The 24,511-nt window shown below is 39.2% G+C and overlaps 2 protein-coding genes across 3 annotated transcripts; both read left to right on the top strand.

Annotated features, from left to right (window-relative positions):
* The first annotated feature begins 6,447 nt into the window (after window positions 1-6,447).
* On the top strand, window positions 6,448-8,339 carry LOC115052416 (uncharacterized). The gene is made up of 4 exons (XM_029516503.1): window positions 6,448-6,888; window positions 7,128-7,328; window positions 7,487-7,597; window positions 8,054-8,339. Exons 1-4 carry the CDS (start codon window positions 6,586-6,588, stop codon window positions 8,108-8,110), a joined length of 672 nt encoding a protein of 223 aa, XP_029372363.1. The 5' UTR covers window positions 6,448-6,585; the 3' UTR covers window positions 8,111-8,339.
* Window positions 8,340-11,182: 2,843 nt separating this feature from the next.
* Window positions 11,183-24,511, top strand: pip5k1ba (phosphatidylinositol-4-phosphate 5-kinase, type I, beta a). Of its 2 annotated transcripts, XM_029516071.1 has the most exons (15): window positions 11,184-11,327; window positions 14,369-14,413; window positions 14,510-14,581; window positions 15,170-15,300; window positions 15,983-16,100; window positions 16,210-16,362; window positions 16,847-17,143; window positions 18,802-18,986; window positions 19,406-19,486; window positions 19,578-19,626; window positions 19,728-19,812; window positions 19,903-20,043; window positions 20,127-20,217; window positions 21,554-21,650; window positions 23,445-24,511. In XM_029516071.1, the coding sequence occupies exons 3-15, from the start codon at window positions 14,510-14,512 to the stop codon at window positions 23,445-23,447; spliced, it is 1,503 nt and encodes a 500-aa protein (XP_029371931.1). In that variant the 5' UTR covers window positions 11,184-11,327; window positions 14,369-14,413; the 3' UTR covers window positions 23,448-24,511. The 2 variants fall into 2 exon arrangements, with proteins under 2 accessions (XP_029371932.1, XP_029371931.1); XM_029516072.1 differs by lacking the exon at window positions 21,554-21,650 and having other exon boundaries at window positions 11,183-11,327.

Raw genomic sequence — 24,511 nt, 5'->3', positions numbered from 1 at the left:
GAGCCATACATACTTCATCCAATGCGAAATGTCACAGTAACAACACATGTCCCTGACAAGGGGCTTTCTCCTTACTGAACTCTGAGGAAAAGAGAAGATGAAGGAAAACATTTGTCAATACCGTTCCTGTGAGGGCAATTGTTTGCATATCCAGCTCACACACTATTTGAAAGCCTGTGTAAAACGCTGCGTGTAAGGAAATGACTGACTCAGAAGTTGGTATTTATAATGATGGAAAAAAACACACACAGGATAAGAAGAATCAAAACATTGGTCTGATAAATTTTCAGGCTTTCTTGTGTCAGCCATCTGCTGGCTGTAGTGTCTGCTGCTGGCCGGTCGCAGCCAAGTTCGGGTTTATATTTCCTCCTTGTTAAATGTGGATCTTGTGGTTGCAATAGACTTTTCAAGCTGGCAGCAATCAGTCCACATCTCAAAGCTGATTTGCTATCAAGATTGAAAAATGTTCCTCCTGGAGTCTGATGGTTTAATATAACAGACATTTTGTTCTCAAATGTAAATCAATGCTCATGTCTTTTCAGGTGAACCCAATTCAACTTTGGAGAGTGAGGGAATAGGATATAACTTAACCCACAGACATGCAAAGCATACAGCCAGGCTGGCAGCTGTATTAGACTAGCACTCTTCATTACCATGATCTTAACATTAACATCGCTATAATACAGTAACTGTTCACAATGTTATGGCAACATGCTGATAATAAGATAATATTGTGCTTAGCAGTTCCATCATTTTGTATGTTAATGCTTTAAAATATTACCTCTGTGTGACAGGAGCATATTTCTGCACTACGCTTCTCATTGTACAGCAATCCCCCCCCAAAAAAAATATATATATCTGTGTGTGTGTGTGTGTGTGTGTGTCACTCACTCACTCACCTTCTATAGTTTATCCTCTTCTGGGTCCCAGGGGGCTGTGTGAGCCAATCAGAGCTCACATTGGGTGAGGGCAGTGTCACCCTGGACAGGTCAGCAGTCCATCACAGGGTCAACACACAGAGACAGACAGAGACCGACAACCACTCACACTCACACTCAGACCTACGGACAACTTAGAGTCGCTAGTTAGTTAGTTGTGAATGGATTATCTTTACTGGTGACAGTGTGGAAATGATTTACTGACTTTATGATTTGACACAAAGTTTTGGTTGTTGAAGTTGAAGTTGCTTTGTGACAGGCGAGTTAGTGCTGTGAGACTTTGAGCCCTCTGATCTGTGAATTGCATCAAAGCAATGTGCCAGAAAAACTGTTTGACACAGTGCCAGCAGTGAATTAATTATCTTCTCCGTTTATCAGTGATGATTGATGGTTTATGGCTACATCCCTGGGCTGCCTCTTAAACCTTTCACTCATTCCATGATTTTCTTAATAGGTTCTCAATTCAGAGTTTGAGGCTGCTGGAGGTAAACGTGAATCCAATATGCTCAGGCTCATGTTGAACTATTATATGTTCCTGCTGCATGCTGAGCGGGCAGCAATGCGTGTGACTGCTGGAGCTTACCTAATGGGAATCACACTACAATAACACGCCTGATCCTGCTTGCTGGGTTTGAGTTTTTACATGTTTGATCCACAGAGGCATGACATGCCAAGTATGATCTTAGCATGTGACCCCCGCCAGCCGTTTGGTTTTCTTACCTCTGACCTCCATACCCCTGGGAGTCAAAGTAAGACCATGCTTGACTTGGCGGGGCCTTTCATAAGAGTCTCTGTCTCTGTGACTGAAAGCTTGTGTTATCAGGACAGAAGAGCAACTTGGTGGAACAAGAGGTTAAAATTCCTGGTCTTATCTTTTTCTACCAAGCTACCTGTTTCACCCTGCACCCAGTCTTTATGCTAAGCTAATTTCCCTTTGGGAACCCAAACAAAGTGTTGTTGTACAGACTGTTGTTGATCTTCTCATGTAATATCATCTAATGACTCATATCGCTTAAATCTGTCAGACTGAATTTGTTTTTGTGAGCTATGCTTTATTTTGTTGTGAAACACTGTGAAAACTGTTATAGAAATAAACTAGACTACTTGCGTAGTCGTCGGGGGAAAAAAAAACCTTTGATCTCAAAAAGACAACACTGCTTGCACAAAAGTTAGGTACTAGCGCTCCAAAAATATTACTATAAAGTATATTTGATTGCTAATGCTCAATATTTTTGTTTTACTTTCATTTCCAGACTCAAATTCCGTCTCATCTCAACCATGGTGCTAACAATGACCCCATCTTGCATGTTATTTTGATGTGAGATGATGATGTGAGAAGCTGAGATATGACACATTTTATTTTTTTTTTTTGCTCTGCCACTCTGATGTCTTTTAATAAATAACGTTATTAGCCAAACAGATGCCAACAAGTTTTTACTGTTTCCTTGCCTTTTTTTTTTTTATCATCTGACCTTAAATCAATTTGCTGCTGATTACTTTGATGTGCCATGACCATTAACTTAATTTTCAGGCTTCTTACCTATCAGTTGTCCCGTTGTAGTAGTTGCTTCTACTAACAGTTACGTTTTCTCAGCATCACAGCACACTTTTCTTTCACCTCACCTATTATTTCAGACGCTTGAAAAAACTTTTCTGACATTGTTTTAAGGAATTTGGACTACTGAGGTCTCCAAATAATAAAATGATTTGTTTTATTGATGAATGTGTAACACCCATGTAAACAAAATATTTCCTTTTCAAGAGTAATGGCCCACAGATTCAAGCATGCCAGCCACACTGCTGTGCGCTTTGTCTCACTCTCCTGGTCTTTGAAACACACGCACACAAACAAGATGCACACACAAATGGATATATTCCCAAGCATATACACATTAAAGCATGTCTTCATGCATGAGCTAACACAACATTGCGTTTGGATGTGTCCAAACACATATGCACATGTGCAATTGCTTCCTCTAAAGCCGTAAAACGAGATGTAGTCATGGAATCGGAAGCTTAAAGTGCACATCTAGACAGGGATGTCTGTAAATATGTAATCATCACAAATGCAACTACCGTAACCCTTTTCATTCCCTCCCGCTTTACATAAGTAAAACCAAAATATACAACATACAGCTGGTGAAGTCATTGGGAGAGTCTACACAGTGGTGCCAACTCAATTTGAGTCAATCATAGCTGACAAAAATGACATCATACCCCATTTGTATAATATAAAATAACAAATAAAAGAAGCATTTGAAAGACAGAAACAATATTTGGGAAAATTATATATTGCTGCTTCTATTCTAATTCTTCGCGAGTTTGAGTTAGTTTACCTAAAACAGCTGCTTGCTGGTAGTAACAAGGTTAATAAGAGCATTGAGACTGAAGCAAACCCACACACAAAGAAAGATCTCAACTGCATGATTTTAAAATGCTCTATGAAGCTTCTAAATTCATGGTTTTACATGGATTCATGGTACTGGTCATTATTACGCAGAGTTAATCCCAAGCATTGTAAGTCTTTTCATAATATTCTGTATGAGAAGATGGCAGGAGGGACAGATGTACATCGGAAAATATGCAAAGAAGACACAAAAACTAACTTTTTAAGATAACCCTATAACGAAGCGGTCAGGGCACATACCATAATCCTCTGAGTGGGCAACTCGCCAGCTGGATTCCCAGCTAGGTATGGACTCTTTCCTCAATGTCCTTTTCTTCATACCATTTCCTGTCTCGCTACACTGTCCTATCAAATAATAAAACTTAAAAAGAAACGTTTCAAAGCCATTTTCACTTACGGCAGAGTCTCCAGATGTTGTCCTTCATGGCCTGTTGTTTCTTCCGACTGACTCACCACTGACTCAGAAAGTAAAATGTTATAGTTCAACCCCTTTAGACACACACACACACACACACACACACACAGACAGAGAGAGAGAGAGCGAGAGAGAGGCCTCTCATGATCATGTATTCATCCAAACACATTTTAAATTTGTATAATGAGCAGTTTCATAGAAGAGTAATTCTTGCCATAGTAGGAAACGCACAAGTGTCACTGATTACATGAACATGTTATGACTCTCCTCTATTCAGGTGTCATGACAGTGTAACTGTGATTCGGCAGTAGCAGGGTGTGACAGACTTTCCTCTCCAGCCTCCCCTGTTTTTTTTTTTTTTTATCATTCTTAACTTTTCATCCTCCATCCCCCATGTTCTGTACAACAATTGTTACACAGAACCATTTGGGAATGTTCTGCTGAAAACTGTTTGGAAAAGGGCAGACACTTTCAAAACAGAAATGTGTGGCATCTGATTTGAAGGGATGAGCCATGCATTCATCATCAAAGGTGCTCTCTAAACACTAAGACAATCACTTCTCTCCAACTTTCACTATTTCCTCTGCAAACGGACACCAACTTGTCCATACCAGTGCAGTTCAGCCTCAAGGGAACAGCTTACTGGTCTGATTTCACTTCTATTCTCAATCACTAAAATAGAAATAGGAATAGAATAGGCATATAAATAAGTAAGATTAAGTGGAAATATCAAAAGTAGAACTATAGTAGTGCAGTATGTTGAGTTAAGTTTTAGTTAATTTAAAGGATGTTCTAAAGAAACAGCCCCATTGCAATTTTTATTTATTTTTTATTTTTTTTCCAAGAAGCCATGACCTTTCTCTATTGACATTCATGCTCACCAGAGGATGGACTCGTTTTATTATCGCTTTATTGACATTTTGAAAGCGCATATGTTCTATTGTGTAATGTGTAATATTGCTTACTTTCACGTGTTACCGCCCTCATTATCATCACAGATGTGGATATATGGCATCAAATGGATAGTGAATGGAAAAACATGGAGATGCTCTCTGCTGGTTGGTGCCGCTGTAAAACAGCACTGCGGCTATAACACAGTTGATCATCTTCCTCTACTCTTTCAACTACTCATCTTCTCTTCATCCCACTTTTCAGATATCAGTTTGTAAGGTTAGCTTATTATGCCAATGAGCTGCTCACACAAATGCCCTCTAGCATTGTTTTGTTTTTCACAGTCTTACAGATCACCGTGCTTTTCTCAACCAACTATAACTTTCACCAGATACGCAAAAAACTATGAAGAAAGTTGTACTTGCAACTTCTTTGCTCAAGTCCTATCAGAATGATTCAATTGTCCTCGAAATGACAAAACCATGTGCACTTACTGTTTAATGTAGTCCATCAAATGTCTTCTGCAGTGACCCAAACACAATGTCTTCCTGCAGCTTTCTTGTGTTTCTTGAATGCCAGGAGGAAGGAGTAGGCTGAGACTGTCGCCTCCCTCCTCTTTATAAATCAGGCTTTATGAGTTGACATAGTGTCGTTTGTGCATTGGGCCAGTCCCAACTCCAAAACAATTCAAAGAACAGTTTGTTGGTTTGTCCCTCAATGGCACAAAGCAGCTCATTCAGCCTGAGTCTGAGTGTAGGAAGTCATTCACCACAATTCTCTCCATTCAATTAAATGCACAAAGCTTTATTGGCATGACAGTTTGAGAAAAACATGTCTGGAAATAATAAACAAATACAATGAATAAATGTACATAAAGATAAACATATAAAGATGTACAGTGTGCAAAGCTAATTATGCACCCTGAATGTATATGGAGTGAGAAACAACCTCTGATACTCACAAGCAAAGATGAAAATGTCTTCAGTGTGCCAAATTCAATGAAAACTGTTGAGTTGATGTAAATGAATTTTACTCGAACGTGTATGTTGAGTTTTGCAGTGTGGTTTTCTTTTCTACTTTATCTGTATTTTCACTCTTCCTCACATAGCAGTATGTTTAGCACAGCTGAATTCACATTTTCGCTGTTTGAATATTACATCCAACTATGAAACACCAACATAATCAAGTCCAAGTTTAAAAGTATACCATCTGGTTCGCTTGAAGTCTTGAGGGAACTCAAGAAACAAGAAATCTCTTTAACACCAAAGGCTTCAAGGGCAAAAACTACTTCTTTTTTTTTTCAAACTGCCAGCAGATGTCTCTCTTACTTTACTCTATTGTGTAAATGTGACACAGTGTCATTTGCCTGAAGGGAAAACGTGTCAAAGGTGTTGATCACTGTAAATCCACAGGTTTCACTTGATATTAAAGACTTTACTATGAATTAAAAAAAATTATAATTTGGTTGAATTTTTCTATATTTGTTGTTTTGTGTGCATGAAATAGGACCAACTGTACGTAGTAGATAATGTCTGTACAGTATGTGAATAAAGGGAGTTGTTGCAGGTGTATGAATTAAATGAAATACATAGAATAATAATGTTTTGTAGACAAGAAATGATCCTGCTTCTCATTTTGAATAAGATAACGACAACCTAAAGTTTCCTGTTTCATCATTCATAAGTCAGACTGGGAACGCCTCCCTTGTCGCTGTCTGCCTCTCCGCCCTCTCCTCATCTCTCTGTCTTTCACCATTCTGAGCCCCAGACTTCCAGGAAACTCTGAGCCACATCAAGAATCACAGTGGAAGCCCGGCAGATGTGGCTCCTTCTCTGCACGACTCCAGAGCTCTCAAGAGGCCACCGTCTGGAAAGACAGGTTGTGGTTCTGGGAGCTCAGGATTTAGCATCTAGATCTTCAGAACCAGGAGTGTGATGAAATCCTTCAGTATGATGGCAAGCCAAGTGCTGCAGTTGTCTCTTTTGCTCGCAGCACTCTGTGAGGCCCATCACGCCTTGACAGAAGATACTTCCACATTAGAGGACGCAGGTGAGGTCCCCATTTCCCAGCTGAGGATGCTCTCGCTGGGACTGGCTCACCTGCTGCATGGGGTGGAGAGGAACATGAAGCAGCTAGACCAGCAAGGAGAGCAGGTGGCGACAGAGCTGGATGGGGCCACCAGGAGTCTGGAGAGTCTTCACAAGCAGAGTTTGCAGGCCGGGCGGACTCGCAAGCAGGTTTGCAGGAATCACCACTTATCAAAAGAAAAGTGCTTCTCGGAATCAGTCTTAAAGAAAACTTTTCCCTGTTTTCAGCCTCAAAGGTTTGCTGCATGGTGTTCAGTTTGGCTGATTATATGTCAGAGAAGACACACGCCAGAATGAAGAAAAAATACATTAAAAAATAACAAATGAAGTCCAGAAACGAGAGAAAATGAGTGTGTGCATTAATTGTACTCTAATGGGCTGTCGTGCAGGTGAGGAGGGACCTGCAGATCCTGAGTGCCAGAGGGGACAAGCTGTGGACTGCAGTCAAAGAGCTGCAGAGTGGACTGGAGGGTCTGCAGACAGAGCAGAGAGCCATGGAGCACTGGATGAACCAGGTCCTCCAAAGAGTGAAGAGGTTGACCGAGCCCAGGCCGAGAGGTCAGACTCAGCTCGGCACTGGCTTCATGAAGGTGAGAACAAAAGACTTTTTTTCAGTGCCTAACAAAATACGAGTGGTTTCTTCTGCTGTTATATCGTAGTTGCTGTGTGGTAGTCGATGCATGTCTGTCAGTGTCACACTGGGCAGATATGACTATGGACACACTTTGGCTAAATCGTTGTGTTGTAGCTCACCGTGGAGAAACAGGCCCTACAGCTTGCCACTCTGGCCTCAGTGGTTTCTGCTCAGGACAGACTGATCGACAGACGGCTGCGGCGCATTGAACATCTGGAGAAACAGGTATATCACCCCGTTCTGATTAAAGTGCTCACATTATTATTAGTTATCATTATTAATACTTGTAGAGGAATTTGTTTATTTCCTCAGAACTTGTTTATTTCCAGTCTTTCAATATTAAAAGTGTTAAGGAAAAGTTAATCAATTGTTATTTGGGAAATAATAGGATCTAAATACCAACAGCTTAAAATATACATTTTCCATATAATTTAAGTTAATTATTTATTTATTTATTTTTTTTAGTTAGACGTTATGCAAACAAAGTGTATTTCAAGACAAATAAACTGAATGAATAACAAAAGTACTATGGACTGTAACTTTTAAAATTGTAACATGCTAAAAGTTTCAAATTAAAAGTTTGACAAGATGAGTTTTAAGTATCACGAGAGATGGTTAGCTTTAGCAGAGCATTGTGATCTGAGCATCGAGGAACATAAACGTGGTGTGTGTGTGTTTCAGGTGTCTGACAGAGTCCCAGCAGCACTGAGGGAAGACACTGACTCCAACTGTGTCTGATGAGCACAGCTGCATCAACACACACACACACACACACACACACGCACACATATCAATTCCCTCCCAAGTTGAGTTTGTAAAACCGATAAAATGAAGTGCACTGATACAGCAAATGCAGTGTCATGTGGGTGACTTTCCAGCGTAACCTCTCACTTACAACAGAAGAAATGTGTTAGACTGGAGGTTGAGATGAACGTTATTGTGACTGTGTGCCCTGTGCTCAGCAACATACAGCTCATAAAGGCTTCAGACATCAGACTTGCATCATGTTGTGGCTCTGAATTTCACAATACAGTATGGTGGCTGATGTCGGTGTTGACATTGTTTGTTAATACACACACAAATAAACCGACGCAGCCTGTCAAGGTGTAGGAGGATCCTTCATAGTTCAGAGCAGCATTTTGTGAAAAAATATAAAATCATCATCGGTTTGTTGTCAAAATTTATCACGATTACATTTCAGACATCACACAAAATTAAGTTGAAAATCTGTCGAGGGCAAACCTTTCCAGATCAAGCGTCAGCCTTCTGTGACGTCATTTCGAAGGAGAAGGTGGAACTTGAGTTCACTTGAGTGAACAACTTAAACTTTTTTACTTTTGTTTTTCACCAAACGCCATGTGGATTAACTTCCCCTCACCTTCAGCTGTACTTTATCATGCTAGTATTAGCCAGAATGCTAATATGTGAAACTTTGCTGAACCCAGTGAATTATTCCTACTTAGCATCAGCATGTCAGCTTCTTGGTTTCCTAACATTAACACTGACGCAGGGTTGTGCGTCACTGAGCTACCTAGCTGAATTTAAGAAGTCAGCTCTTGTGTTCTCTAGAAATTTGCTCAATTTCTGTGGTTTATGGTAACTAAACACTGGGCTTCTCCATGAGAATAGTTAACAAGCCACCACCTAACAACCTTAGAGGCTCAGATGGTAAAAGATACAGTAGCCAGGATGTAGTCTGGTCCAGAACCAGACAGATGACCAGCAGTCATTTAAACTCTGGAGGCCTGTGAATCGCAGCTGAAGATGGATGTCATATCTTCAGTTCTCTTGATTAGATGCACCATTGTAGTCAGAATTTGATTGATTCTTAAAGTCAAAAGTCTTTTAACTGTTTATCTCAGTGGCCTATTTGAATTAAACTTAAGGGGTAAGGCTTAAACTATGCCTTAGTTCACATTCTTTATCACTCTTCAGTAAATACTGACTATCCCAAACCTAGACAGACATGTTGCCATTTTATCCCAAAGGGATACTGGGGAGGGGGATTTGGCTAACAGGAAATCCAGATCTGGTTTAGTTAGATTTAGAACATTCAAAATATGGCCCCTAAGAAATAAAATCCTTTTCTTAACAAATGTTCCAATATTTCCAATATTTTGCTTTTTGATCGAAAGCTAGGCTGTTGAAATTACAATCAGCTCCAGTTCCAGTTGTACTTTATAATCAGTGCAAATTGGCAATTAGCACACTAATATGAATCAGCATGCCAACACATGAAACTTGGTGATCCATCGCGACTGTCTCACAGCCAAATGTGACAAAGGTTGAGGAGGACTGAGCTAATATCTGATGGCCTCAAATAATTTCCCTCACAGCCGACTTGCAGGCAGTCTGTCCCCTCTGGTGTTCCCAAACAAACCTCCAACAACTTGAACTCTGGCCCACTTAGAGAATAGAAAACAAAGAACTGGGAAAAAAATAAGAAGAGGAAGAAATGCAGACAATAGGAGAGGGTGAGAAATGGAGAAATGCTCTCAGGAGCAGATACTAATGAAACAATAGTAAGTGCCAAAAAGGTCATAAAGGAAGTTAAAAAGCAAAAGTACATAGGGAAGAAACCTGCACTTATGAAAATATTTTCTGAACAGGAACATGATGCAGAGCAGCTCGGTTTACTATTATTTATTATCATAAACATCGCACAGTAGTTTTCCTGTTTGTGGGAGGAGGTAACGCAGTCCCTTTGGATCAGGTGTGTCAGAGCTGCAACATCCCCCCCTAGAGGTCAGAGTTCAACACTGATATTGTAGTTGGTGAATTTTATTCTTTATATTAATATCGTTAATATTGAATCTAAACAGACAAGACTGATATAGGATTGTTTTTGAAGGTGCACTTCAGTTTGTTTGTTTTTTCATATAGAGAAATCCTCTGATATCTCCTCATATTCTTAATAGTAACAGGGATGATTTTACCTTTTTTTGTATTTAAAACAACTATAACTAGGTCAACAATAAACTGACCCTGCTGCGGGTCAGACAATAAGGGCAATAATAAGTGAATACCCTAGATCTTGTGGATTTGAGGTGCATCTACTACTTCTCACAGTTTTATGGTTTAGGAGCTACAGATTAAACTAACTGTTTAAGTTCAACCAGGATGAGCGTAGCAGATTGCCCTGTATATTAATAAATGTATAAATGTACATATTACACACATGTATGCATGTATATGTGTGTTTGTATGGTGATAAATTACATAACATCATTGCATAAATGCATTTATTTTTTTTGTGAAATATACGGTAAAGTGCCATAAAATTGTACTTATGAGTAGTAAATGATCTATTACACCTTTGGCTCAAGTTCAGCTGGGGAACTCGGCCGACGTCATTTCCAACTCTCTCTCATGCCTCATTTCCTGTCCTCTATTTATGGGCTATTTATTGTCCTCTGACCCATGATGGTTTAAACTACCTTCCAAAATAAGCAGCCATAAATTATAATGTGTTCTTCTAAACATTTTCTAACTATCAATAAAATAATTTTCATTACAACAAAGATCAATTTAAATCATAAATTAGTGAACGGATTCACATTATACAACCCTTATCATTCTCTCAATAATAAGTCTCCACATAAAGACATTACAACAAAACTCATTACAAATTAAAGCCAAATAAAACATCCATGTTATTGAATTAATTGAATGTAAAAGACTTAAAGACAAACAAGTGCAATTCAGTCTGACTCACAGATCTGTGGAATAATACAACAGGTAGGCGGAGAGAGAGCAAGAGAGAGCGAGAAGGGAAGAAAGAGAGAGAGGGAGGAAGTGGTGAGGATGCTCTACAGTTTCTGCAAAACTTCACCTCATTTCACCACAGTCAGTCAGTGTGCCAGAGCGTTTCTATCACGCAGCATCTACCTGTCATCTTTGTCTCAGTGACCGCCACCTATCCCACCTCCATCTGGGTCCGGCCATGTCTGTTGAGGTAAGGCAACGTTCATTTCTGCTCAGTGAACATGGTGTTCTTTTGCCAACTTGCTTATCGAGGGAAGAAGCTGTCAAATTTATGTCTGTGTCAGAATCCCTGCTCTCAGCTACAGACTTGGTGTGATTGTCTCCTGTTGTGAGGAAAAATTGTGCTGTCACAAAGCCTGTGGGACACTTGTGTGACGTTCAGGGGGAAGAGGAGCTGATGATCGTATCACAAGAGGAAATTAGCTCTACTTCCCTTCAGTCAGAGACAGAAAGTAAAATGGGGCTCTGATCATTTACATGTATGCAAAGGAAGGGCTGCAGTGTGCATGCAGTGTCTGCGCTGAATCAAGCCAAACGTATGCAGTCTATAGTGAGTCCAGCACCTCCAAAAAGGTTATGATGTTTAGTTTGTGTTGCTGTGTTAAAGACTACGTTGATTTCGGACTTTATATTGTCTGTACTAATCCATTTCCATTAATGGCGTTACTACATCAGTGTACATTAAAATAAAAGAATATGGCCTCCACTACGTGTGGACTCTTGAGTTGAGTCACTTGAGCACACTGCTTTTTGCTTGGTCCTTCACTTCGGCCCACCCTGAAATATCTCCACAACTACTGGATGAATCGCCATGAAACATGGAGCAGAATCACAGCACTAATCCTTTTGGTGACCTTTGCTCCTTTCTTAGGTTATTTATTAATATTTTCACTTAAAATATCTTCAAAACATTGATGGTTGTCAGAAGTTGTGTCCTGCTTCGGAGGACTTTTTTTGTTCCCTCTCACTTTGTGGTTTTGAGTATATATCTCCACAACTTTACAATGGAATAAGAATCAATGTAAAGCAAATATTCAGGGGCCCCATGGGGTACCGTAAATAGTCATGATCTACGAGTCCACCTTGAGCAGGTCAGGTGTACTTTGCTGACAAAACAATGAAAGTGTTGATGGACTTTTCTGATCTGTCTCATTTTTGTGTTTTCATGTCTCATCAACTTTTTGCATGGAATCATATTAAATCTGTTACAAATATTCATGGCCCACAAAAGATAAATAATAATAACTTAACCTTCCACACTAACACACTAAACTATGATTGTGACCAGTGTAAACATTATGCCTGTTGAACATTAGCATATTAGCATTGTCTTTGTGAACATGTTAGCATGCTGGCAGTAGCATATAGCACCTGGTATCGTCCTGGCTGAATCTTTGTCCAAATAAAAGTAGTGCGAATGAAACGCTGCTGTACTGAAGAGCTAAACTGTCCAGCACATGAACATGTATATGCCATTTATCGCTGTCATTTGAAGAGAAGAAAACAGATAAGTGTTCTTGTAAAAACCTGTAAATACTTTTTTAAAGTGAGATGCCAAAAAACATTTTACAGTGGAAACTATCAAACACTACCTGTCAACATTCACAGTCAAATGCTTTTGTATTTTTGGTCGATAATATGGTGAGATTAGCAATCTGATTTATTTGCAAAAAAAAAAACAAAATATATTTTTTTTTGCTGTGATATCTGATCTCTCAGTGTATGAACAACACAGACTGGTGTATTCAGAAGCACTTAATCCATCATGTTTTCACCCATGTTGTGTTGTTACATCATCCACTGTGATTTCACTATGCACAGGACTGCACAGGAAACCTGAAGTAAGCCATCATTGCCTCAAATTAACCCCATCGGGTACCCAGACCCCTAATTACTAAGTCTTGAAAAGAAATAAGCTTCAGCAGGCCACTTGATCTCTTCAGCTTCTAATTCAAATATGCAAACAAACTAGATGTACAGTACAGTAGATCCTTGACAAACAGTCTTATACTCAGACCACAAGACCACATCCTGAGGCAATGCTTAAAATAAACATGGGGTGGTCTGGTCGGATCTCTGCTTGATTTTGCAGGTTCACTCAGGATGCTTAAACATTTAGAGGAGAGTCCTCTTTAAAGAAGTGTTATGTGCTGATAAGGATTTGTAATGGAGGTTTTGTTTCAATGTGTCAATCTGTGGTTCATTTCTTTGTTCTTAGTGTTAAATGAAAAAAAAAATCTGCTAATGCAAACCTTGAGAATTAAAAAAAATGTTTTTGGTTCACACCTTTTTATTCTTGGTGTCCGATTATTTATTACATAAACACGATTAACGTGCCACTGGCAATTTTTCGGCCTTTCGCAACAACTCCTAGTTTCAACCAGGCTGTTCTTCTGTAAATCCTATCCAGCAGCATTTGCTTTTGTGATTTGGTTGTTATAGAGTGCTAAACCTTTCGTAGCTGACAACTTATCATTTTAGCAGTGTTTGGTTTAGGGGAATGGGTAAGAACAAATATAAAAAAAAAGATGCATAACTGTCAAAGGGGTAAATTTGTGGAAATTTTGTGACAAAGAATAATGAATGTCTAGTTCACTTTTGAAATTGGTCAAAATGTGTGTATACATAGAAGTTAAAGCCCTAGTTTTTTTTCTATCTGCATTTATTTTGAAAAATTGACAGTAAGCACCCAAATAAACTCCTGCTACTCATCCTAAATTGACTATACTGTGTAGTCAAGTGATGTAAAAACAGATGAGTTATTCTTTCTGTTTTGATCATCCCTGTGTCCTTTTAGGGAGTCCAGCGCTACCCATGGATGTGTGAAATCACTGAGTCCTCACTGTACACTGTTATAAAACAGGGGGATTTGGTGCATAATGATTTTCCAATCCCTCTTAATTGGGTTCAAAGGTTTAATTCTGGAGTTAAAAACTCACACAAACACTGACGGTCTCCTCAGAATGCAGCAGCACTCCAGACAGACGGGTCTGCACATTGTACGTTCTGCACTAAACTGTAAGTTCTGTTAGGGATTTGAAATGCAGAATCTGTTGAAGTTGCATGGGTTTCTGACACAAGATGAGTTTATTTTAAGCCTTGAGAAATCACTACAACTTCAGCAATTGGTCAGCTTTGTGCAATTTTCCACCAGCTGACATGTGCTTTGCATTGACATTCATGCAAATGGCACACACTGTGTAACTCGTCTTCACTCTGACTCATCTACAGGAGCGGTGCAGCTGAAAAATGCAGTTTTGGTAAAGCCAATTAAAGGTAAATCATCACGTCAGGTTGTTTATCATCCAGTGAGGGAAACAGGAACTCCTACTGGACAGAGCTTCCCTCTAATCAATTTTATTCCGTTCAAAGATGTCAACTGCCAGCGCTGACAGTGTTGGAGGGGGAACCAAAACCTCTAAAGTGTCAAAGGATCATAAAAAGGTAAGCCAACATCAGTATTCATCACCAGTTTCTTTTCAAACTTTTAATTATTCAGTATTTAGAAGAAAGTCAGAACAAACTGCAGTTTTTGTAGACGGAAGTTTAAAAAATGTCCTAGTTGGCCTCGAGGCTTCATTTATCAATGAAACCTTTCAGTTATATCCTACATGATCAAGATCGGCAACAGTTACTTAATACTATAAACTGAGCTTTTGCTTCGTTTTTCCAACTGGGATATTTTATTCAGTATTTCAGTGATTTAATGTTGTTGTGTACTGTATGTTGTTTTCCAGGGATGAGAAGAAATCTCTCATCTCATTCACTCATTATTAGTGAATGACTTAGAATAAATTCAAGATTAAAAGGGTAATATAGCGTGCAATGTTAGCTTTGGCTAATTAGTGCTGAGTATGAAGTACAGCTGAATATGACGAAAATGTCAGATCCCAATCCGAATAACATCAACTGGATCAAACGTTGAGTTATTGAGAGCAGTGGGTGAAAAATAAGGTCTCAGCTGTTTTGTTTGGGTTATTTTAAACATTTAAAACATTGAAACTTTCTGCTTCCTGTTTATGTTTATGTTAGCCGACCTCAGCCACCCTGAAAGGAGCCATCCAGCTGGGCATCAGTTACGCTGTGGGAAACCTCAGCTCCAAACCAGACAGAGATGTCCTCATGCAGGACTTCTCTGTGGTGGAGAGTGTCTTCCTGCCCAGGTACACCCTTTTGATTTCATCCACATGTATTATTTTTTAAGCAAATAATGTCTGATTTTCCAAACAATTGAAAAAAATTACTTTAAAAAAATAGCGACAACCCACAGACCTCACAAATTCTACTTTTTGGTCTTTAAATGAACCGTTGTTCATGTCTAAATGTCTAAGACTAACCTCATCATGATCCACGGTGCAAATACCGAATACTTATTCAGTATTCCATATACCAAGATAAAAATGTAACATACAGACTGTATTGTTCAGTTTGCTATGGAAACTTTCTCTGGATCAAATAACAAATCACACAACTTTTACAAAATGTTGTACATATTACCTAATATGATGTTGACCATAATAGAAAGTATTGTGGAGTCAGTTAGTTCAGCCTGATTATTTAGCAGATAACTACTACATTACAATACACGTTGTAGCAATAGGGGCAGCTGACAATTAATATTGGAAGAAAAACTGAACTAATGATGTTAATAATGGTGTTGTTGTATTCTCGTCTCCCAATAAGCACTGACAGCGTTACGGTGAAGCCAACATGAGCAGTACTTGGACCCTGAGACTCATTTATTGCGTTATTTTTTTACCTGTAACATGTAAAATTGTGGGAAGCACCTATTGTTGTGTAATTTTATACAGATTTTTTTAAACACGTTCTTTTCTTATTTTGCAGTGAGGGCAGCAACCTGACTCCAGCACATCACTACCCAGATTTCCGGCTGAAGACATATGCCCCACTGGCCTTTCGCTACTTCAGAGAGCTGTTTGGCATTAAACCAGATGATTATCTGGTGCGTGGACGCTCACAAACACAGTCACATTCATATTCAGCAGAGCGTGGTGGAAGTTTCCACTGCAATAAGTGCAAAACTGAAAGAATTGCATCATTCTGAATTGCAGTACTCCATTTGCAACGAGCCTCTGATCGAGCTGTCCAATCCGGGGGCCAGCAGTTCGTGGTTCTACCTCACCAGCGATGATGAGTTCATCATCAAGACAGTGCAGCATAAAGAGGCGGAGTTCCTGCAGAAGCTGCTGCCTGGTTACTACATGGTGAGCTGAGAACTCCCTACAGGCCCATATTTATCATTTATTAACATTTTGAATATGACTTTTGATTACAGGTACTCTGTGTAAGCAAACAAAGTTACGCTTATGTTTAGTGTTTCTCTTCAAAACAAACTGTGTGTTGCTGCTGCCTGTTGTCTATCAGCTGAATGCTATGAAGCTGGCTGTAGGAGTAAGGATTTTTGTGTCACAGTTAATGGAGTGAGTCTTTCAAATTGTTTTGCTCATTAGCTGGTTCTTATGAGCACATTTCTCAGACGTTGATCACTCTCATGCCCATTTTAACCATCAGGATGTGGACATATTTATGACAACGCATTAACATTGGGATTAGTAGATGTTATTTCATTTGCAGGCTTTGGATCTCGTGCCCAGGATATACACACATAATAAGAGTTCAGGTTTCTCTTGAGGTAAGTATCTCTGACTCAGCTGAACAGCATTTGTCTTTTTTTTTTTTTTTTTTCAGAATCTGAATCAGAACCCGAGGACGTTGCTGCCCAAGTTCTACGGTCTTTACTGCATCCAGTGCGGCGGTGTCACCATCCGTGTTGTGGTGATGAACAACGTGCTGCCACGAGCCATGAAGATGCACTACAAGTATGACCTGAAAGGTTCTTCGTACAAACGCCGCGCCTCACGCAAAGAGCGCGCCAAATCCTCGCCCACCTTCAAAGACCTGGACTTCCAGGAGATGCACGAGGGCCTGCACTTTGACTCCGACACCTACAACGCCCTGATGAATACCCTGCAGAGGGACTGTCGGGTGCGTTCACTCAAACGCCATGATGGACCGTGACGTTTTTAGTCTGGGTTGTATGACACACAGGATTCATTCAGTGGACTTTAGAATTTAAGCAGAGTTACAGATATTTATCGTCGCTGGGAAGACACATTTTTATTTCCTCGGTTACATCACAAGCAAAATCGAAAGAGATATTACAGCATTTAAACAATGCCGACAACTTCAACACTGTGAGTTGAAAGAAACTAACACCAAAGTTTTAATAGCTGATGGTCTGGATAATTCCTTGGAGCATTATTAGGAACTAAAAACAACTTTTTGCTGATGGAAGTACTGAAGGACAAATGGTAGGATTACTAAGATTGAAAGGTTTTAAATTGCTTAAATTCATCATCATCATCTGCTGCTGCCTATCTGTTTCCGGGTCACGGGTGGTGCTGGAGCCAATCCCAGCTCACACTGGGTGAGGGCGGGGTTACCCCTGGACAGATAGAGACCAACAACTACTCTCACTCACACTCAGACCTACAGACAATTTAGAGTCACCAATTAGCCTAAACAACCTATGCTGTGTGGCATACAGGGAAGTTGACCAAAATATGATCAATTCTTGCTGTAAAGAGTTGAATGGGAAGTTCCATAGCCCTCCTAGTTCTGTATGCTGAATGTGAAGCTACACTGGACAGCTGGTTGAACTCAGATTAGAGATGAAGAATGCTTGATAAATAATTGAGTGATAAATTGCTGATCAAATTGTTGGCTGAACTGAATTCAGCCAGTGATCATCACACAGCTCCACCACCAGAACACCATTATGCAACCATGACAAGCCCCTTCGTTGCGGCTTGAGCTGTTATGATGACCCCATTAGTATCTGCCTGTTATTTCATTAATGTCAAACAATAGCAGCCACTCAACAGAGGATTAACCCCCAGCAAAGCAAAGCACCTGACCTGTGTAATCGGGCTGAACAGCTGTGTGTAACATGCTCTTATCGGGGTTCTCGGTATGTGACCTCAGTGTGTTATGTAATACAGGAGAAAACAAGGCCTCTTTGTTTACAGCATTTACTTTGTGAAATCAGAGCTTGGTCAGAGGGATTGAGGCTTATGTTGTACTGTACCTTTGGGCTGCAAATCCTGATTTAGTACCTTCATCTGGGCCCATGTTGATGCTGAAGACATCAATTTACAGTTTGGTGAAGAAAGGTTTATAGTGGGCACTTGAAAAAGAAACCAGACAGTGATTATTATTATTTTTTTTTTTTTAGAGCTGTAGAAAAAAGCAAACGTCATTACATTCTCTTTTGTGTGTTGTATGGAGCTCAGAAATCAGGGTTGCATCCTAAAGACCAGGTTGTACTTTCTCCTGATAACCAAAGGAGGAGTCGCATTGTGTGCTGAAGTAACAAAAAGAATATGCATTATATATTTGAATACATTTATCTGTGTACAGATTGGTTACAGGTAACTGTGTACAAATATATGGTTTGATATGGCACACATACTGTTTTGTCACTCAAAAGCTGAATTTCCTGTCTATATGTGGAACACTTTAGCCTCCAAATAATGAAACAATAGTTGTCTTGGTGGGAATTATTTAAGCTTTCTTTCAAATTTTTATGATAGATTGATGCTTGTTTTATTGGTTGCTCACATGCAGTTTCCTCGCCTCATCAGGTCTTAGAGAGCTTTAAGATCATGGACTACAGTCTCCTGCTGGGGATTCATGTTTTGGACAGGAAGCCGCTGAGCAGAGGAAGTCGTTGTGACAGCAGGAAGGGACAGAAAGTCCTCTACTCCACCGCCCTCGAGTCCATCCAAGGCAACCTGAAGGACCCTGAACCTGTGGCTGATGACGACACGTGAGAAACACTCTTTCTCTGTTGTATGTACATATATAGTTTTCAGCAGCTCATTTTTCAACTTGATTCCATATTAAAGTTCTTTCTGCACCTGCCAGGCACTTAGAGCAGGTGTTTTACTCCAGTAAGCAAAATGATTCAAACATTTTATTCACCTTCAGAGAAACGCAATGGCATAACAAATTCGAGGTGTTACCTTTAACTTTCTAAAGCAACTTTAAATATATTTTGCTGTTTATTTCAGGAGTGTTTTCTTATGCAGTCTTGTTCCAGTTTGATCGGTCCCAAATGACAATTAACAATGTGTGTGATTTCACTGATGCAGATTGCCAAAAGGTTATGGTTACAGTTTACAAATGTACAATTCTGTTTTATATTTAAACAAAATCTTATGTGATGCGTTTTATTTTATTTTTCAGATTGGGTGGAATTCCTGCCAAACATAAAGATGAGAGCTTGCTCATCTTTTTAGGAATCATTGACATCCTCCAGTCCTACAGGTGAGCTCAGAGTGTAACACATACATAGAAATGCAGCGTTCTGTCTGCAATAATGTTGTCATTAAAAAATTAAACATCTCGATATTTTCAGGTTCATTAAGAAGGTGGAGCACTCATGGAAGGCTCTTGTGCATGATGGGGTATGTTACCTCACATCCATCGATAGATCAGTACACTAGCAGGTTAATGTACAATGTATGTGAGTGAATGTGTATTTTTAAGAGCTGTCTTTGCTTTTCAGGATACAGTGTCAGTTCACAGGCCCAGCTTTTATGCAGACAGATTTCTGAAATTCATGGGATCAACTGTGTTTAAAAAGATTCACCGTAAGTTTTTCAGTCAACACATCAGATGTGCTGTATCCCGATAGGTCAACTATTTCACCTCACCCTTTGCCCACGTTTTTTGACTCTCAGCTTTAAGAGGATCATCTTCAAAGAGGAAGAAGGGTTCCCTCTACGCAGTAAAGTCGGCCTCTCAGGAGTTCCTTTCTACACAGAAGGAAGAGAAGAAAGAAGAGAAAAAGGCTCAAAGCATGGACAACCTGGATGGCAACTGTAAGCTGAAATAACTCCTGCACAGTTAAGATGAAAAGTAGCAACTACTTTTCAATTCACTGAAGTACTTCTTGTTGCAACAGTGTACAGTTCCTCCATACAACCAGATCTTCTACCAAGGACTGCTGTTTCTTTTGAGTCCACCCAAAATGATGAAGACGGCCGTGAAAAAAGGTAGTGTGTGTGTGCGCCGCCCTCAGACCTAAGCCCTGCATTTTAAAAGTCCCAAAAGTTATAACATCATTTGATGAAAAGCTACTGAACTGTCTAGTGTTTATATAAAGTCAGGAAGATGTTCTCTAGGAAATGATTTTATTTACCACGTAGATGCTTTATAGGTGAGACCTTTTCATATTTTTATCATATTTAGATGAAAAATTACACCTCAGCAGTGCATAGAGATGAAGGCTCTGTTGTGCTAATGAAGGGAAACATTTAAGGTTTACACTGGTAAAATAGTTCAATACTCAGGCTGTTAGGTTTGAGCATGTGGAAAAATCCAAATAGCTGAAGGATGACAAACTTTAACAGTAGGGGTCACAGGTCGTGGAGAACTAAGGTGAACCAATACAAAGTGAAGGAGATACAAAATGAAAATGAGGACTGTGAGGTCCAAGTGAAAACAAGTCAGGGACAGGACAAATACAGCGGAGAGAAATTTGCAAGGACAGGAAGTGGGGATGTGAAATTGGAGGAAAAGGTAAGTGACAAAAATATACCAGCAAATGCTTCAATTTCTTCAAAGGTTTTTTTTTTGTTAGTTTTGTCGAACATTCAACCTCAGGCTGGTGCCAAAGGAAAACTCTGGAGTTCACTAAAGTCTTGGATTAGGATTACAATTCATGTTCTGGGCACAGTTAATGTCAAAATTTGATCATCAATCCTTGCGATAGCTGCTTAGCTATTAGAGGCTGGTTAAAAGTGGTGGTGCTAATGAACTAATAGTATGTGACATTTCCCTTTTTGCAGAATTCAGAAGAACTATTTCACTTTTTTCATTGAGGTTTGGCTTCATTCTTGACGTCACTTCAGGTGACTAAAGTTGTCACTGAAGGTGACTAACAGTTTGTGGAAACCCATAAACTTAATTTCATGATGTTTATCGTTTCCTGACAAGTGATTTCTTGTGGTTGGGTGACTGGTTTCTCAGATGAAAAAGAGGGAGTACTGGGACTGGCAGCCATAGCACCCTGGATTTTTTGATAGAGACCTGTTAGGGGTGGATGGTAGGGCCTACAAAACGTCCAACTTTTAACCTGGAGACTGCTGTTAGAAATGCCCCTCCTTGTTTTAGTTGTTTTAGTTGTTTAAATGAGACATTCCTCACCCATAGAGGTGGAAAATAAAAAACAATGGTCATATATTGAATATTTTTAGCATTTGACAGTTGAAGAGCAAAAGTCATTTTTGAGTGAGTTCGGAAATAATAGCATTACCAAAAAACATTCATTGGATGCAACGACACTATTTACGAGTATACTTCATATTTACTAGGATTTTTATGTTACAGTGAGGACCGTCGAGCCTCCAGTTCAACAATCGCTCTGGACGATCCTCTACCACCCCTCAGTAGAAGCCAATCAGAGTCTGAACTGGACGTCTATTTGGTATGAAGTATTTCATACTAATACATTCAGTACCAGTAAATATCTCACCAGCCTGATTCTTTATAATCCTATTAATCAATTAACCATTACTTTGCAGATTTTTTTTTTAACTTATTTTCATTGGAAATCATTGTTGTCACAATGAAATTAACAAAAAATGAACGAAACATAATTAGTTACTTCATATGTTTGATTGATATGAAACCAGACGGTATAATTATATGATGATAAAATTATTTCAAATACAGTAACATCCTTTAATCCACCTCAGCATCACATTGCTCTTGAGAAATATATTCCGTGACATCAGAGACGAGCGTTTAAATCTTAACTTTGGGTTTGACGAGCACTGCCATCCTGTCACATACTGGAAGCATGAAATTAAGCTTTGGTCAAAGTCTGAACTTTGAAGACACGTTTTGACTTTGTATTTAAGGGAAGACATTGTAAACCCCTGGGGGAGCCACATATTGAGCACTCTCTCTCTTGTGCAATGTGTTCAGTTTCTATTTGAGTGCTAGACATGCATGGAATAGTTTCACCTAATTAAGGTTAGTGCAAAAACAGCCAAAACACCTCATGATAACAAACCTCTGGAACTTTAAAGAGTTGTGCCAAGAATTAGTCCAGCAAGTAACAGCTTTACACTATAGTTACTGTGCAGATTTACCAAAAAATATTGACGTTTGATGTTTTCGTTGACCTAAAACTGTTACAGCATGTTTATCTCTGAAATGCATTCACTAAACAAAACTATAACTTCAGCCACATGAGCATACATATAAATATATTTGGGAACATCAGTCACGATGAACTCAGGGGTCACTGGGTGTTTCTACATTTTCAGCATCACACAGTCTCACCCAGGCGACCTAGCTGGAGTTGATCACTGGTTTCTGTCCGAGCACCCATAAACTGTAAGCAGCAATGACATCCATAAACCATGACACTGATTTGAATCTTTCAGGTGTCAGGCAGTCCCTCTGATGAATCAGTTTGCATGTTTCTACATTGTTAATGATGAGGCAAAACTAAGTCCCCATAACAAACTGACTTTTATTCAAAAGACCAAACTATGTTACAGCTTCCTGTGAACCACTTCTTATTTTTACACCATATAATTGAACTTTCTTCTGGCTGTTGTTGGTGCATGGGTCCTCGTGGCCTGCTAACCTGTGATGGCCAAATTGTGTGACTCAGCTGAGTCCTGTACCCCCCACTCCTCACTCAGACCATAATGTGTGTGTCAAGCTGAGGAACCTTTCAACAGAGCTTCTCTTACATAAGCAGAAAATCCTTATTCAGGCTTATATGGAGCTGTTCTTCAGCCCACACTAAGCAGTTCTACTCTGCGAGAAGCCTCCAGCCGTCAGAGTTAATCTAATCTCAAAGCCTCTGACAGAAAACAGAAGGGTTCATAATTTATAGTAAAAAGTCAAAAGTATGCGTCTAACGGCCTCTACTTGTCTTAATCTTAGCCTAATTGCTCCCACACAGTCGATGATATGTAATACCTGTCTTCTTAACCTTTAACCCTGAGATAACATTGAGTGTAAGAAAAAAAGAAAAAGAAATGTGACTGTAAGGACAATGGAGATCTTTACTCCTTGATTACATTCTTATTTGAAGGATCATAACAGTATCTCTGATGAGCTTGTTCTTTAAATTACTAATTCCTACATAGACTCACAAAAAAACAGGTGGATGAGACGATAAGCCTTGAAAATTTTTTCACATTTTAACACTAACTGACGTCCTTCGTTACCTTAATCTTTCTGTTTGTTTGTTTTCTAGTGAGAGGAATTGAATGATGTGGTCTTCTACAGCCACCTGCAGTTTTGACCTTTGACCTCTCTTTCCTGCCGCGTCAAGACATCAGACATCATCGCAGATTGGACGTGGCACAAACTAGACACAGTTACATGCTGATGTGTTTCGCCACAGTGAGCCTCACTTTGTGCCTCTTTGACTTTGCTCTGAAAGTCAAACTAGATGCGCCAAAATCCCATCACTTACAGATGTGGAAACTAGTGTGTTAGGTTCACTGAACGCCTGTGTTAATATAAAACACTATCATGCTGCATCTTTTCCTGTTCTTGTACACTTTGCTGCTAAACAGAGAAAAAAAATTCAGCTTGTCCTCTCTTTTTGACATCTGAGTATAAATGTTCAAAATGTTCTCGGTGGCTGGATCCCTGAGAAAATAAACTGTCATATCACTTCAGCTACTGTGAAAAAAAAAAGAAAAAGAAAAAAGAAATCTGGTTATTTTCAAATCATTTATTTATTTTGAAATGTGTCGTCGGATTGTTCTGGTTTATGGAATCTGAATGAAAGAAACCAGACAAGTCTTGCAACACTTATATTTAAGTAATTTCTTAAGGTCCTGATTTTCATAAAAACAATCTATTAATATTCTGATACAAACAGTTAATTGAATTTTATCTGTTTACTGTGTATGAATATATTTTCTTTTGTCATTGCTCCCTTGTTTGTCCCTATAATGAGAAAACAAACATTCCTATTCCTATAATTTTCTCATAAGTTCTATGGCAAAATGACACCATACTACATACTGATAAATCCTCAATTGGAGAATGCTGAGATCTGATATCTCAGATATCAGTTCTTTACTTTTTGTGAATTCTTGTGTAATTCATCTAGAGACTGTGCATGCTGTCATTGCTAGGATTAAATGAAACTGTTATAAATTCAGAATCCTGTCATGTCAACTGTCGTCTTTTTCTCCATGTGCCATAAAAAGTTTGATAATATTTGCTTTGATGTGCTTTATAGGCCTACACCTGTATAATGCCAATAGTTTCATTGGGTGAATACAAAATAAACAAATATTTAATGTG

The sequence above is a fragment of the Echeneis naucrates genome, chromosome 12, assembly GCF_900963305.1.
Source record: "Echeneis naucrates chromosome 12, fEcheNa1.1, whole genome shotgun sequence".
NCBI classification, from domain to species: Eukaryota; Metazoa; Chordata; class Actinopteri; order Carangiformes; family Echeneidae; genus Echeneis; species Echeneis naucrates.
Note: the sequence above shows the minus strand (reverse complement) of the source record. Positions and strands in the feature narration are given on the sequence as shown.